This window comes from Procambarus clarkii, chromosome 18 (assembly GCF_040958095.1).
Source record: "Procambarus clarkii isolate CNS0578487 chromosome 18, FALCON_Pclarkii_2.0, whole genome shotgun sequence".
In the NCBI taxonomy this organism is placed as follows: Eukaryota; Metazoa; Arthropoda; class Malacostraca; order Decapoda; family Cambaridae; genus Procambarus; species Procambarus clarkii.
In genome coordinates this window covers 36,161,823-36,177,977 of record NC_091167.1, presented here as the reverse complement: position 1 = coordinate 36,177,977, position 16,155 = coordinate 36,161,823, and the positions used below count along the sequence as shown (strand labels likewise).

The 16,155-nt window shown below is 42.1% G+C and overlaps 1 protein-coding gene across 1 annotated transcript in view; it reads left to right on the top strand.

The window, feature by feature from the left end:
* LOC123749630 (uncharacterized) overlaps positions 1–14,692 on the top strand; it is a 37,940-nt gene extending 23,248 nt beyond the window's left edge. The window contains exons 2-7 of the mRNA XM_045731745.2: positions 5,476–5,625; positions 6,578–6,789; positions 9,258–9,393; positions 10,035–10,240; positions 11,599–11,755; positions 14,055–14,692. Of these exons, the coding sequence (XP_045587701.1) occupies positions 5,505–5,625; positions 6,578–6,789; positions 9,258–9,393; positions 10,035–10,240; positions 11,599–11,755; positions 14,055–14,113 (891 nt within the window). The 5' untranslated portion in view covers positions 5,476–5,504 and the 3' untranslated portion in view covers positions 14,114–14,692. The remainder of the gene's footprint in view (positions 1–5,475; positions 5,626–6,577; positions 6,790–9,257; positions 9,394–10,034; positions 10,241–11,598; positions 11,756–14,054) is intronic.
* Positions 14,693–16,155: the final 1,463 nt, after the last annotated feature.

The following is a 16,155-nucleotide window of genomic DNA, read 5'->3' as shown; positions in this document are numbered from 1 at the left end:
TTGAAAACCCAGTCTGTGGATTCATATATTATTCATAATTGCGATTGGTCGTCTGATAAAATGCCGCTGTTTTTAGTTAGCAATGTGTCGATTTGAGAATTTACATATGAACGAGTCCCAATTATTACTGGTGATTACTGATATAAAACTTGCAATAGTGTGTTTGTGTGCATTTACTACTTGTGCTTACAAAATCGCGCTATTAGCTCTTGGACTCTATCTATCTAGTCGATTTATTTCTCTGTTATGTCTACTACATATATATGTCTCTTAACACACGCACACACACACACACACACACACACACACATACACACACACGCACGCACACACACACACACACGTTTCCAGGAAGCAGCCCGTACCAGTTATCGAGCTCCAAGACATCAACTTACTGCTAGGTGAATCAGGTAAACGAAACTGATTTGTTTCTGACTCGGCCGGGAATCGAACCCGGATCCTTAGGTCTATGACTTCCGAGCGCTGTCCACTCAGCCGCGAGACCCATGAGTATGTGTGTGTGTGTGTGTGTTTGTTAGGAGATACATACATACATACGTTAAGTGTTAAGAGTGTGTGTGTGTGTGTGTATGTGTTAAGAGATACTCACATACACACACACACACACATATGTGTGTGTGTATGTCTCTCTCTCTCTCTCTCTCTCTCTCTCTCTCTCTCTCTCTCTCTCTCTCTCTCTCTCTCTCTCTCTCTCTCTCTCTCTCTCTCTCTCTCTCTCTCTCTCTCTCTCTCTCTCTCTCTCTCGCTCTCTCTCTCTGTGTCTATGATTGTATATGTGTAGGTGTAATAATTCTCTCGAATAACTTGTAATTCAAGCGGCAAGAGAACCAGAATCACAAGCTCAGGTTCTCTTGTTTCCTATCTGATCCTTGAGCCTCTTACTGGTCTGTATTTCAGCAATTTCTCCGCCAGCACTATTACCCTTCAGGGATGTTAGATTGGGGATTTATTTGCCTATTTATACACTATTTTTATTAGTTCATTTTTCGGCTCTGTTAAGAAGCTTTGGAATTTTTTCAGTTTTCTAGACTAGATGTGCATGCTAAATGACTGACCTAACACACCAAGTTAACTGTTCCTCTTAAATAAAACTTTGTCTAATTTCCTGAAAGCAGTGTTCGTTAGCTGATCTTACAGCTATGATGCAACTTGATACTGACAGTAATATTTTACTATTTCTGTAAATACTTCAATACCTGCGGATTCCCAGCTACTATTATTGCTACTACCCCACGACTGCTACTACTACTATTGGTACCAGTGATAATATTTATTCTGCTGTTTTTATTACTGCTGCAAGATATACTACAACTGCTACAACTGATATTGTTAATAATAAATTTTAATAACATTTATGATTGTCATATTAAACACTTCCCATAAAAAACATTATATATTGTTGATGTCCAATACACAGAACTTCTATCAACTCCTGCCACAATATGCTGGTGGGGACTATTGTTGGATTTTAATTTTAGAAACGACTAGATCTGGCAAGACAAAGTGAAAAATGATGTAAGTTAATTCCGTTGAGTTGAAATAATGCACTAAAAATTTCTTGCTCGCATAAATATCACAGGAACCACAAGCAGGAGATAAATAGTAAAAATTGCGTCAGAAAGTCTCAACAGAGCATAAGTTACTCCTGGGTAAATTACGAACGTATTTCAGCTTACAAAATACGTCTTCATAATGCGTCTGCGGGATATTATGAGGCCAACAGTGAGTGCCACTAGCAGCCAAATTTACGACCATTGCTATATTCTAAAGATTTTTGGTTCTCTGTTAGGTATTTTATGTGGATATCTCTCTCTCTCTCTCTCTCTCTCTCTCTCTCTCTCTCTCTCTCTCTCTCTCTCTCTCTCTCTCTCTCTCTCTCTCTCTCTCTCTCTCTCTCTCTCTCTCTCTCTCTCTCTCTCTCTCTCTCTCTCTCTCTCTCTCTCTCTCTCTCTCTCTCTCTCTCTCTCTCTCTCTCTCTCTCTCTCTCTCTCTCTCTCTCTCTCTCTCTCTCTCTCTCTCTCTCTCTCTCTCTCTCTCTCTCTCTCTCTCTCTCTCTCTCTCTCTCTCTCTCTCTCTCTCTCTCTCTCTCTCTCTCTCTGTATATATATATATATATATATATATATATATATATATATATATATATATATATATATATATATATATATATATATATATATATATATATATATAAGCTCCAAACTGTACAAATGGACTGTAAGCTCCAAAAAAACAGTATATAGGCAAGACAACAACATCTCTTTCTAGGCGTTTAACGATGCATAAGCAACAGGGCTCCATTAAGGAACATATAATCTCTTCCCACAACCAAACCATCGCCAGAGAAATCCTAGTAAACAACACAGAAATCATCGATAGATACAGCGATAGCAGGCGGCTTGACGTTTGCGAGGCACTACACATCAAGAAGTCAATACCAGCAATCAACAGCCAATTAATGCACAACTATATTCTACCCACCTCAAGACTCCGCTCCAATATAGAAGCATCAAGAAATATGGACCAACAGGCTTTCTACAAACACTTCTATTCAATACCCATTGTTTCGTGTTCTGTCTTGTGTTGATGAAATTAATACCCTATTAATGCCACCTCTTGTTCTGTCTTGTGTTGATGAAATTAATACCCTATTAATGCCACCTCACCCCATCCACCTCACTCAAATGTAGATATAAAATCGGAGATGCGTAAGTTCTATTCAGTTGTGTATTTGTAAACTAAAGTCTTTGAAAATGTAATAAGTTTTACGAAACGCGCTCGTGTCGCGTCAGACTAGAAATAAAAATGAATTTTGGAGAATTGATATTTTGATTTACCTCCAACAGTGAAAAGAAATGTACGAGAGATTGAGAAAATTCGTGTTAGAATTATTAATCTTACTTTTTCGGTCATATTTAATAATATATGTCTACAGGAAAGACTGCTACCAAAATATACTAATATATATATATATATATATATATATATATATATATATATATATATATATATATATATATATATATATATATATATATATAAGTATATAATATATATATATATATATATATATGCAAACAAGCCTGAATGGTCCCCAGGACTATATACAACTGAAAACTCACACCCCAGAAGTGACTCGAACCCATACTCCCACAACTGGTATGTACAGGGACGCCTTAATCCGCTTGACCATCACGACCGGACATAAGGAAGTGATAGCCGAGGCTATATGAACCACTTCCCCGCCGGCACTCGGATGGTAATCTTGGGCATAGCATTTTATCAAATATGAAGTGGTTCATATAGCCTCGGCTATCACTTCCTTATGTCCGGTCGTGATGGTCAAGCGGATTAAGGCGTCCCTGTACATACCAGTTGTGGGAGTATGGGTTCGAGTCACTTCTGGGGTGTGAGTTTTCAGTTATATATATATATATATATATATATATATATATATGTATATATATATATATATATATATATATATATATATATATATATATATATATATACATATATATATATATATATATATATATATGTATATATATATATATATATATATATATATATATATATATATATATATGATCCCTATTAGATTATTAAATGTATACATATACATAATCATATACATAATATAATGCATCCAATTAACTGATAATCTTTGTGAAATGTAATTAGGATTTTTCTCCTAATGGTTAACCAGGGTCTCGTAACTAATGATCCTTCCCCATTAATTAAGGTGAACCTTCAAGAAATTATACCATCAGTATTCTGCACATCGACTTTACATTTCTTCCTCTCAAACTCGCCAGTGTTACGTTTCATATTACTCAAATGGATCGTTGGTTTCCGTTCATTAGCTAAAGAATGTAGGAAATGAAGATTCCAGTGTCTGATAATGTGAAAGACCAGCGGCCAGATTCACGAACCAGTTACGCAAGCATTTACGAACCTGTACAGCTTTTCACAATCTTTGGTCGCTATGTTTACAATTATTAAACAATTTATCAGCTCCGAAGACCAGGAGGCTGTTTATAACAATAACAACAGTTGATTAGGAAGTTGTCATGCTTGTAAATTGTTTAATAAATGTAACCAAAGCCGTCAAAGATTGAGGAAAGATGTACACGTTCGTGAAGTACTAGCGTAACTGCTTCGTGAATCTGGCCCCAGGAGAGAAAGGGATATATATGTAACCTCAAAATCTAACACCAGAGGATTAGGAACGTTAGGAGAACAACGGTGGAAGCAAAATTCGAACTTGACAACGAGTGAAAAGACTTCAGTAATTTGATCAAAGAATCCTGTCAAACCATATATATCCATGTGACATCATCTCTTGAGCATCTTGCCACGGCACTGAACTCCTTCCTGAACAAAATACAAAAGGAAATTCTTAAAAGTGGAAAGACATTCAACGAGACTCATTCTTGACATGAGAGAACAGAGGTTTTGGGGGAACCAATGGATTCAGTCCTCACCACACAGGAGGAAGTGAGGAACAGGGAAAATTTGATAAAAGCAAACGAAATTTTATGGGAATTTACCAGGATGTCAAAAAGAAATGCCAGATTGGGCAATCCTTTTTGGAGGTGGGGGGCACAGATTGAAACAATATGCACATTTGTCACTGAGATGCCAGAAAGAACTTAATTCTGTAGGAGTTGCAAATGAATGAAATTAGCTTGAAGAAATAATTGAAGCTAACTCAATACAAAATTTTAATTGTAACTTATAATAAAAGTAATTGAGAGATAGCGTCTTGTTATTATACTACTAATAATTCGAAATTAAACATAGAGCAACCTTACATTAATACAGGTCTTGTTATATATAAACAGAAAAAGCACTGCTTTCCATTAAAAATATATAAATATTTTAGATATGTTTCTCTTTTTCAACCCATTAACTGCGCAGATATAATGCCTAATATATAATTGCTTTGTCAGGATATTTCATTCATACTTCATTAAACCTTTCCAGCTCTCCTCCCACAACTCTCTCCAAGCAACGCCTTCCGCCTCAGGCGCCTTGAGCAGCTTTCTTAAAGTTTAACTTGTAACTTGCTTTTTCCTCTTTCCAGACACTCCCGACCCTTCCCATAATGCCTCCTACCCAGACGTCCACAGAGGTGCTCTTGCTTGCTTCTCAACATTCCCTACTCCCTCTTTTCTCACACTTCTGCGGGAAGAGCTGTGCCTTGTGTCTGGCACTATGACTGTTGGTGCTGGTGGCGGCTTAGAGTATTGTGTATCCTGTACTCATCCTGTGAGCGGAAGCGCAAAAAAAGGCTTACAGAGGGAGCCAAAAGGTCTTAATCAGATCTCAGTGGAGTTTGATATTATTAATTACGTATAACCTTCACACCTTGCAATTATTATGTAGTATTACAACATGTTCTAACTATGTATGCCTCACCATGCCCTTTCCTTCCTCAAACTCCTGCAGGAGAGCAGGAGGGCGAGGCAAGCACGGTGATGTGCAAGCGGAGACGAGGCCGCTGCTCCAGAGTGGTCAACTACGCGATGGCGCTGGATCACGAGTGGGGCGCCGCGGCCTTGCGACTCTTCCTGCTCCTTGTGGGACTTGCTGCCAACGGTGAGTCCCGGATGACCTTCGTCTGAGTGTTCTATTCAGATCGATCAGGATGGCACGCTATAAGACGGGCATTGGCGAGCGACCAGTCATCCCCCGGTGTTAACTGTTCTCACCTCCTTGTGCATGTTGGGGTTGAGCTTCGGCTCTCTGAACCCGCCTCTCAACCGGCATTCATTCAATCAATAATGTTCGGTTATTTTCTCATGAAAAAGTTATCGATTGATTTATCTCTATCGCTGTATAAACAAAAAACATTAGTGTAATAGAGTTTATTCGTTTAATTTAGAAAATGATGCTTAATTTGCGTACGGAGCGTTACCATAAAACTTGTAATATTATTTTTTCCGCTTTAGCTTCCTTGTTTGTGCCCATTTAGATAATGTATATCAGTTTGGTCTCTGTACTAAAGAACGGACATAATTTAACTTAAACACATACAGTGAATTATGACATAGTTAATCTCTGGGATTAAACTCCTTCTTTTGAAGAGAGATTAAAAAGCTTTATTTACTCTATATTAGGACGAAGAATTGTATAAATGGATAAAAGTGTATAAAAATAGAGATATAATTAAGGTTTTAAACTAATCAATCCATATATAACGCGAAATAATGATATTAATTGTATTAGATTCAGGTATTTACCTGAGTAAATACTGGTGTGCAAATAGGGTACTAATTAAAATTACAAGATAGCATAATAGACGTACGATCACTGGAATGTGTCAAGCATAGACTTCAGTGAATTTGGATGAATATAAATAGCAGCTGAATTGAATGAACCAATAGATCTTCTGAAGTTTATTTTATTGTACTGATGTTTTTAAGATGTACGCACCATAGCCCGGCTTAAAAAAAAATTATTATTTCACCTGTTAAAGACGTTAATTGTCACGCGTTAAGTATTTCATTTATAAACATGAATGACAGGTCATAGTCCCGTGTGTCTCCAGGTTGGAGTTTGCGGGTGTCTGGAGTACAGGTCCCGCCGGTGGTGATATCTGGGTCGACAGTGAAGCTCGAGTGTAAATACCACCACAGCACCGACCGTCCCGACCCGCTCTACTCGGTCAAGTGGTACAGGGATGTGAACCAGTTCTACGAGTACATCCCCAGGAGGACCCCGCCCATCCGGGTCTATCCGCTCCCTCATATCAATGTCGACGTAAGTGTATTAAATGTAATAATTAGTATTTCCAAGCTGAATAATTCTCTCGGTACTTTGTTTAATTATTTTTTTAGAAATAAATATGTTATTTCCTTAAATGTTATTTAAACTGTAAATTGATTTTGAGTTGAGTATTTTGCCAACTACCACTATAGCCATCCTCAAGGATCAAAGTTTCAGGCACATAAAAATAATGATAGCTTCATGATCTGCACAGCTATCTTTACCAACGCCTTAGTATGACTTAATAGTGAACAAATGGACACTTTATTCGCGGTTTCTGCCCGGCATCTGCATATCTGCATGAGGTCTATGCCTTCGATTGTCTGTAATGCATAGGTTCCAAGATTTCGCATGCAAATCAATGCTAAGTAATGATATCACGACTGGGCGCTGGCACAAGTCAGTGCCCGGTAGTAGGGAAAAGGAGACTTCAGGCCCATAATTCTGACAGTCATACACGTTCTCCAGATGGAATCAAAATATTCCCCTGAAAGAATGATAGACAACTGGTGTGGCACTACACATACATATCCACTCTGTTGACCAGACCACACACTAGAAGGTGAAGGGACGACGACGTTTCGGTCCGTCCTGGACCATTCTCAAGTCGATTGTGTGGCTGGTACCTACATCTCCTTCAGTCTTGATCAGGCAGGTGGCGCAGCCAACCTCACAGTAGTATTCAAATATACTTAAATACTACCGTGAGGTTTGGCAACTGTGCCATCGGTACCTGTTTTCGCCCAATGCATCTGAGAGCCTGTGTCTGTCGAGCATAATATTAAGGTGGGAACTTCTTCCTGGAGAATTAAAAGGGCGCGCAGCCACCTTACCAATGATGATTCCTCCTCCAGCTGCACTTAAACAATTTATCATCTTAGCTGAAAATGCTCAGATTTCACCGTTATTTACCCCATGAAAGTCAAATATATAATAATCAGTGTTAAAATTTATAATATTGTTCACCGCTTAATGGATATATAAACTTGACTTTTGTAGGGGATAGAATTCTCAGCTTCCTGTAAAAAAGTTTTACAGTATCTGTAAATTTATTATTAAGTCTTGACTAATTGCAAAATATATTGTTTTACGTATCTTATATAGAAAGATTTTTTTTTATTATGCGCCTCTCTGAAAAAAAATATGAACATGTGTCTCCGGCAAGAACGTTGCAAGAATATTTATCACCTGTACGAGAATAAGTGCGTCTGCGATGATCTAAGACGCGAGTTCGATTCCACTGCCCTACTCCAAATATTTTCTCATTTATATATATAATGATACTGTCGTTTCATTGAGTATCACTTACAGCTTCAAATAAATACCTAAATATATAAATTTTGGTAACCTGAAGGAAACAAATAAAACTCTGACCAGTCAATAGAAGACAACAAAATTCACACATATATTTCTCAATGAGAAATGTCTAAAACTGAACACGTGAAGGCAAGCACTGAGACCCCGAACCTTCAGTAAGCGGTGTAACTCTGAACATTATGTTGGAATATTATAAGGCCCTGAGGCCAGATTCGCGAAGTAGTTACGCAAATACTTACGAACCGGTCCATCTTTTCACAATCTTTGGCGGCTTTGTTTAGAAATATTAAATAGTTAATGAACTCCGAAGCACCAGGAGGGTGTTTATAACAATAACAGCAGTTGATTGGGGAGTTTTCATGCTTCTAAACTGTTTAATATATGTAGACAAAGCCGTCAAAAATTGGGGAAAGATGTACACGATCGTAAGTACTTGCGTAACTGCTTTGTGAAACCGGGTACAGATCCTTTTGTCGTGTAGAAGTACAATTTTTACAAGAAGTCTCATAGGCTCCTGCTAGATGTCTCATAGCCCAGGCGATAGAGCTTCGGCCTCATTTGTGGGAAAGGCATTGAGACTGTGTACTCCTGTGTGTGGAAGGCATGGAGACTGTGTACCCCTGTGTGTGTGTGACGCATGGAGACTGTACCCCTGTGTGTCTGTGACGCATGGAGACTGTACCCCTGTGTGTGGAAGGCATGGAGACTGTGTACCCCTGTGTGTGGAAGGCATGGAGACTGTGTACCCCTGTGTGTGGAAGGCATGGAGACTGTGTACCCCTGTGTGTCTGTGACGCATGGAGACTGTACCCCTGTGTGTCTGTGACGCATGGAGACTGTACCCCTGTGTGTCTGTGACGCATGGAGACTGTACCCCTGTGTGTCTGTGACGCATGGAGACTGTACCCCTGTGTGTGTGTGACGCATTGAGACTGTGTACCCCCTGTGTGTGTGGGAAGCATATAAACTCTGTACATTCTATTGGAAATCAATGAAACCTCTTATTTCATGCTGGTAAATAATAGCTGTGTCTCCTTCAGAATGTGATTAGGACTTCACCATCTATGTAAAACTTCCTCCTTCAGGTAGGTAATTAGACTCTATCCTTCCTTCAGGGAAGCCATAAGACTCTGTACCTCCCGCAGGAGAGCCGCAGTTCGCGAGAGATAGTGACGCTGACGAAGGTGTCGAAGGAGACTTCCGGCAACTTTCGGTGTGAGGTGATGGGCGATAAACCTTTCTTCGAGACGGACGACCATGCGGTGAACATGACGGTGGTGGGTGAGTGTGACGCGGTGAACATGACGGTGGTGGGTGAGTGTGACGCGGTGAACATGACGGTGGTGGGTGAGTGTGACGCGGTGAACATGACGGTGGTGGGTGAGTGTGACGCGATGAACATGACGGTGGTGGGTGAGTGTGACGCGGTGAACATGACGGTGGTGGGTGAGTGTGACGCGGTGAACATGACGGTGGTGGGTGAGTGTGTGACGCGGTGAACATGACGGTGGTGGGTGAGTGTGACGCGATGAACATGACGGTGGTGGGTGAGTGTGACGCGGTGAACATGACGGTGGTGGGTGAGTGTGACGCGGTGAACATGACGGTGGTGGGTGAGTGTGACGCTGTGAACATGACAAGGATTTCTGAGTGTGACGCCATTAAAGAAAACGAATGAACGAAATTGGAAAGCGAAAAGAAGAAAGAGATACAGAATGAAGATAGTGTTGGATAGTGAGAGAGGCAGGGTGAGAAAGAGAGAACATATTAACTTAACACTGTACAGTATATATCAAGTAATTATCAAAAGATATATATAATTAACGCTGAGTTATTAATTGAATTTATTATTTTATATTACACAATTCTCGACTGACCTCAATTTTCTCTCCCCTCTGTACCCTAACCATCTTGCCCTCCAGACGTGCCTCTCTGGGGCCCTGAGGTCTGGGGGGTGACCCAGAACGAGAGGGTGCGGCCCGGGGAGGTGGTGGTGGCCCGGTGCCAGGTGGGCCAGTCTGACCCACCCGCCGACATCACCTGGATCGTCAACTCAGGGAGGGAACCCACCCTGGCCCACCATCGCTCCCTGCAGACTGACCGACGCGGCGAACGAATTCAAGTCTCTGTAAGTAATTAATGGAATATTCTCCGCCCCACCATCATTCACCCCCCCCCCCCCCTCCCTCTCTACCACGCTACCTCTCATTCCCCCCATCCAACGCCCCCCCCCCTCCCCCCCGAAAAAAAGTATTAAGTCCCAATTGGTTCGTTCGGGCTCTCCTTGAGAAAGTATTTGTCAACCACTCATCATATCCCCAGACGGTGTATTTCTCGGGGAATTTATGTTCTTGTCATTAAGCTCTTCTTACCAAACTTTGTCCCTGTGACCTTCGTTCTCCTTCCATCTAAACCTCGCCTCATAACTTTTCTCAGGCAATTTTCTGAACTTACAAAAAAATTAACGACCTCGTAAACTCGAATATTTGCAAATCTCAAATACAAGTAAAGTTTTGCGTTCAAAATGGTGCACAAGTTTCCCTCCTCATCAACTGAAGCTTCCTTCCACGTCAACCGAGGCCCTTACTTGTAATAGTAAGTTCCATCTGTAACTCTAATTGCCATAACGTACAAAATCCGACTAATTAGTTGACAGGACCGATTGACCGACGTCAGAGCTAAGAGAATACTTCATAAAGACCAAACCTCTCCTCACTTAATACTCATCAATGTTAATGCTATCAATTAGCTCGTTTGAATTTACTCTTGTCTACTGTAACATAGAACACCATAGAACTGACGCTTAGGGCATTAGTTTGATGATTACAGTATTTAGCTTTCGGTTTCTTACGCTTCTAAGGAGACAAAACCACTTCAAATGTTACGACTGACACACTGTGAGGATGGTCAGTGAGAGCACCGGTCTTCGGGGCAACCTATTTCATTCTTTGTTTCAATGTTTTTCTTTCTGATGAACAAGACAAACTTTCTATTTAAGTCCTAAGATGTGTTCAACTCTTGAGTCCTCCATTTATCATTCATTTTCTGCACTCCTCACTGTCACATGTTCCTAATGTCGTCACTGTTATTTTTTCTCTTATTCTCGTCTCTGTTATTTGTTCTTATACTCAGTACTGTTACTTATTGTTCCTCCTCTAGTAACTCTTCCTTGGTCCTCCACTCGTCACTGTTGTTTAGTGATCGTTGCTCGTTCCTCTACCTGTCAATGTAGCTTGTACCTTCTCTCGCCACTATTGTTTATTTACTGTTACTTATTTTTCCTGTCATTGGTGTTACTTGTTCATTGTTATTTGTTCCTCTTCCCATTATAGCTACTGTAACAAGAGGAGGAACTGTTCACTGTTCACCTAAACACTCAGGAGCGTCACTTGAAGACCTTTAAGGAATGGTGCCAGTGAGAGATACGTTTAATACTTGTCTTGTGTTACCTGTTACTTACCCCATACTCCTTCACTCCCCCATCAGGAGCTGCAGGTGACGGTGACGGAAGAGTGGCTGGCTCGCGGGGCGATGGTCCTCACCTGCCAGGTGCAGGTTTCCTCTATCTATCACAAGACAGCCAACGTCACGCTCATCCACGCTGACTGGCCCCAACCCGCTGAGTTCGGCTGGTTCTCCTCAGGTAGGTGAAGCCCCCTGGCTTTCGCCTGCTCCTTTTCACTGGCTCTAGCTGAGATCCTCTCTAGGAGGCGAAGCCCCTTGGGCCCATTAGTGTAGTTCAGTTCTCCTCGGGTAGGTGAAGCCTTAGGCCACCTGGTTTTCTCCTGCCCCCTAACTAGGACTTTCACGTGTATATACATAAAACCTCTGGCTACTTGGCCCCTAGTTATATCACCTGCCCCTTGATAGAGCATCTGTCCCTACCCCTCCATACATGCTCTTTCTCTTCTCTCAAAATATTTTCAAAGCGAATGAATTAATGTGAATATACAATTTCCCTTTTTCTTAAAGAGGCAACGAAACTTAATTTGGTAATATTGCAAATAGCAAATAGTTGGGGTATTGTCTGCAAGTCACGGGTCGAGGCATGGGAGAGAGAGGGAGAGAAAGGAGGGAGGGAGAGATGGAGGAAAGGAGGAGCTGCGCTGAGATACTCACCTCCTTCAAATATTCGTTAATTGTTGCGTATCCCACCTAATGTCAAAATATTTCTCCTTCGTGTTATTGCGATTTCTTTATTTATTGATTTGTTTTGTTTCCGATTGTCGGGAACAGGTAGGCTTTTAGGCTGCTCCTCGAGGGGCTAACAGACCAACTTCTGACTTTCCCAAGATTTACCTTACACCAGTTATCAATCACCCGGGTGTATATTTATGGCTTGGGGAAAAAAGAGGTTTCTGGTGAAGGGAAACGTTACCTAAACGCTTCTGTCCTATTGTGACATTTCGACCCAGGATCAGGATATTTAGTTGTATGTTTAACTGGATGTTTAACGCAATACTAAATTGGCTGTTGAACTGAATGTTGGACTGAAAGTTGAACTGCATGTTATATTTGGATGTTTAACTGGAAGTTTATCTGACTGCCTAAGTGGATGCTTAATGGCATGTTTAATTTAATATTTAATGCGATGTTCAACTTGATAATTAACTAAGGGCTTAATTGGCTGTTAATTAGATGTTTAGATTTAGAAGCTCTGTTCGTAACTGGATGTTTAATTGGAAGGACAGTCATCGTTGACAGCAGGAGTTACCTTAATCTGAGGGATTACCTTAGGTGCATGAACAGGGTTTTAATGAGGGAGGACTGGGGAGGGGGAAAGGGGAATGGTTGGGGAAGGAAGCTGTTGGTACATAGTAGGAGGGGGCGAAGAGGTGGGTTATATTTATATATATATATATATATATATATATATATATATATATATATATATATATATATATATATATATATATATATATATATATATATATATATATATATATATTGTTGTGAAGAAATTGAGGTCCCAGGGACTGAAGACCAATACAACCCAACGTAATGTTAAGCTTGAGAGTCAGTAGATTTGCTCAGCAATAATATTACAATTGACAACCAACAATAAAGCTTCTTCATTGTGTATAAATTATCTCTCATACCAGCTGGTGAAAGGTTCGAGCTGTCGCCCAAGATCTGAAACACGTTCCATGCCAAAGACAGAGGCTCAGGAACTGAAACCCAATAGTAATTTAAAACAAAAATGATCATCAGTATTGCAAATCAGTCGTGATATGCAAATATGCAGCAACTTGGATCCTAAACTGGAAGGTTGCAAGCCGCAATGTCTGTGCACGTCTAAAAGGACAGGTGGGCTCAGCCCCAGCTGACGACCAGGGGGGGTAGAGGGAGGGCTCAGCCCCAGCTGACGACCAAGGTGTAGAGGGAGGGCTCAGCCCCAGCTGACGACCAAGGTGTAGAGGGAGGGCTCAGCCCCAGTTGACGACCAAGGTGTAGAGGGAGAGCTCAGCCCCAGTTGACGACCAGGGTGTAGAGGCAGGGCTCAGCCCTAGTTGACGACCAAGGTGTAGAGGGAGAGCTCAGCCCCAGCTGACGACCAGGGAGGTAGAGGGAGGGCTCAGCCCCAGCTGACGACCAGGGAGGTAGAGGGAGGGCTCAGCCCCAGTTGACGACCAGGGTGTAGAGGGAGGGCTCAGCCCCAGCTGACGACCAGGGAGGTAGAGGGAGAGCTCAGCCCCCAGCTGACGACCAGGGGATAGAGGGAGGGCTCAGCCCCCAGCTGACGACCAGGGAGGGGGTGGAGGATGGGGGGTCAGGAGTGAGAGGCGGCGGCTGACGACAATATTGTGAGGTTCTAATTGAATTTTCTGGCGAGAAAGGATAAATAAATTGGGTGGCGAGAGTCGTCCACGTGTACCAATGGATAAAATTCCTTCTACATAATTCTGCAGCCAGTAATTAGTTCTCTTTTGTCTCTTCAACAGGTTCATCTCCGCAGTGCTCCTTGCTGCTACTGCTGCTCCTGTCCGCTGTGACGCTGTGACGTTGTGCTTCCTACTGTTCCTGTCTGCTGTGACGTTGTGTTCCTTACTGTTTATGTCTGCGCTGACATGTGATTTACTGCTCCCTGCTGCTGCTGTCTGCTGTGACGTTCTTCTGGCTACGGTGACGATGAGAACAGAGCCCCTCTGACATAGCATCGTGACGCAGATCTCCCTCCGCCTACTGCTGCCTTATATGAAGCTCTTCTGTCTGCTGTAAACGCAGCGCTCCCTGCTTCGGTGCTGCATGCTCTGACAGTCTCTTGTCTCCTGTTATTTTGTTTTCTAGTTGCTGTTTCCTGACGTGACACCGTTTCCAATGGCACTTTTCTTCCTGCTGAGCCGCTGTGTGGTGCTTCTCTCTCCTGAGATTCCGGCAGGGTAGGGGAGTGCGATACTATAATGAATTATATAACGGCCTGGCGGCAAGGGAGCGTACCCCCTGGCAGCTATAGGGAGCGTACCCCCTGGCAGCTATAGGGAGCGTACCCCCTGGCAGCTATAGGGAGCGTACCCCCTGGCAGCTATAGGGAGCGTACCCCCTGGCAGCTATAGGGAGCGTACCCCCTGGCACCTATAGGGAGCGTACCCCCTGGAGACTATAGGGAGTGTACCCCCTCTGACATTCCTTGACCTAGCGTGGGGTCGAGTGTGTAGCGGCACTGATATTATACTAATACCAATGGAGTGCTAAGTCTCATGGCGTGAGAGCGACGTGAAGTGATGTTGGTAGTGTATTGCCATTATCTCCTGAGTGACGGTACTGGTCTGCGTCAACTTCTATGAAGACAAATTGACGATTAATAAGGGTTTCTGTCCGCTGGGGCCGTGTGATGTGATGATATAGCAGTTTTGTGACGGGTTAGAAATACATTTGGCTTAACGGTGAGAGATTAGCATTGATGTTATAATGGTGATGGGATGTTACAATGTTAGTTTACAAATGTTGAAGCTTGAAACACATAGAAGATCATGAGATGATTGGGTCGAGATTATAATAATTTACACTGACGTTGTTCATTGTCTCCCACATAACTGTCGAGTCACATTGTTGAACATCTCCATCCCTTGCGGCAGTACTGAGAATCCCAGAACACTTGTTCATCTCCTACTGCAGAACTCTGCATACCAGAACACGTGTTCATCTCCTGCTGCAGAACTCTGCATACCAGAACACGTGTTCATCTCCTGCTGCAGTAGTCAAATTCTCTAAACATGGAAGACTTTACTAATCTAATGATAATCACTGACTCCCTGTCATACCAGTTAATATTAATGTTTTATTTCTCTCCCCTTGCTTAATCCTTCTATCGTCCCCTTCACCCCACGTTTAATTGGCCTCTTCTCATCGTTCTCAATCTCTCTTTGTCTGTCTCTTTGCGTCTGTCTGTCTCTCTTTGTCTCTGTCTCTTTGTGCTAGTATTCCTTTTTATCTGTCTATCTGCGTCTGCCTCACTTTGTCTCTCTCTTCGTCTTTGTTTCTCTCTCTCTCTTGCCATTTGAGTCTGTCTCTGTGACAGTTCCTTTTTGTCTGTGTGTCTGTCTCTTTCTCTTCGTGTCTGTCTCAGCCTCTCTTTCTCTCGCGTGTGCTCCTACTTCATAATTTAGCCTGACGTCACGGTGGTTTCCGCCTCACAACACGCTGTTGTAAACGCTTGAGTGTCCGTTGCTCAGTGACAGTACGCTGCGTTTCTCCTTTTCTTACACTTCCTAAATGAGTAAGACTTATGTCCCTCCTTTCTCTGTGCACCGCCACCTACCTCTTATGCATTTCCTGTAATCTTTGTTTTATTTTCACTGCGTTCGCTGTCATTCTTATTTCACCCTTTTATATTTCATGTTTGTTTAGAGCCTTGCTCTAACTTTATTTTCTTGGTGTTTCGTTACTTTCTTCTCCTATACTTACTTCCTCAGATCTAGGCAGTGTCTGGGATGCTCCCGGACGCTGGTTCGAATCCTCGTCACGGCCCTTGAGGATTTGTTCGTTTCCTCAGATCCACCTTACTTTCAGGACTAGTTTTTCTTGTACAGTGTCAGGGTCTTT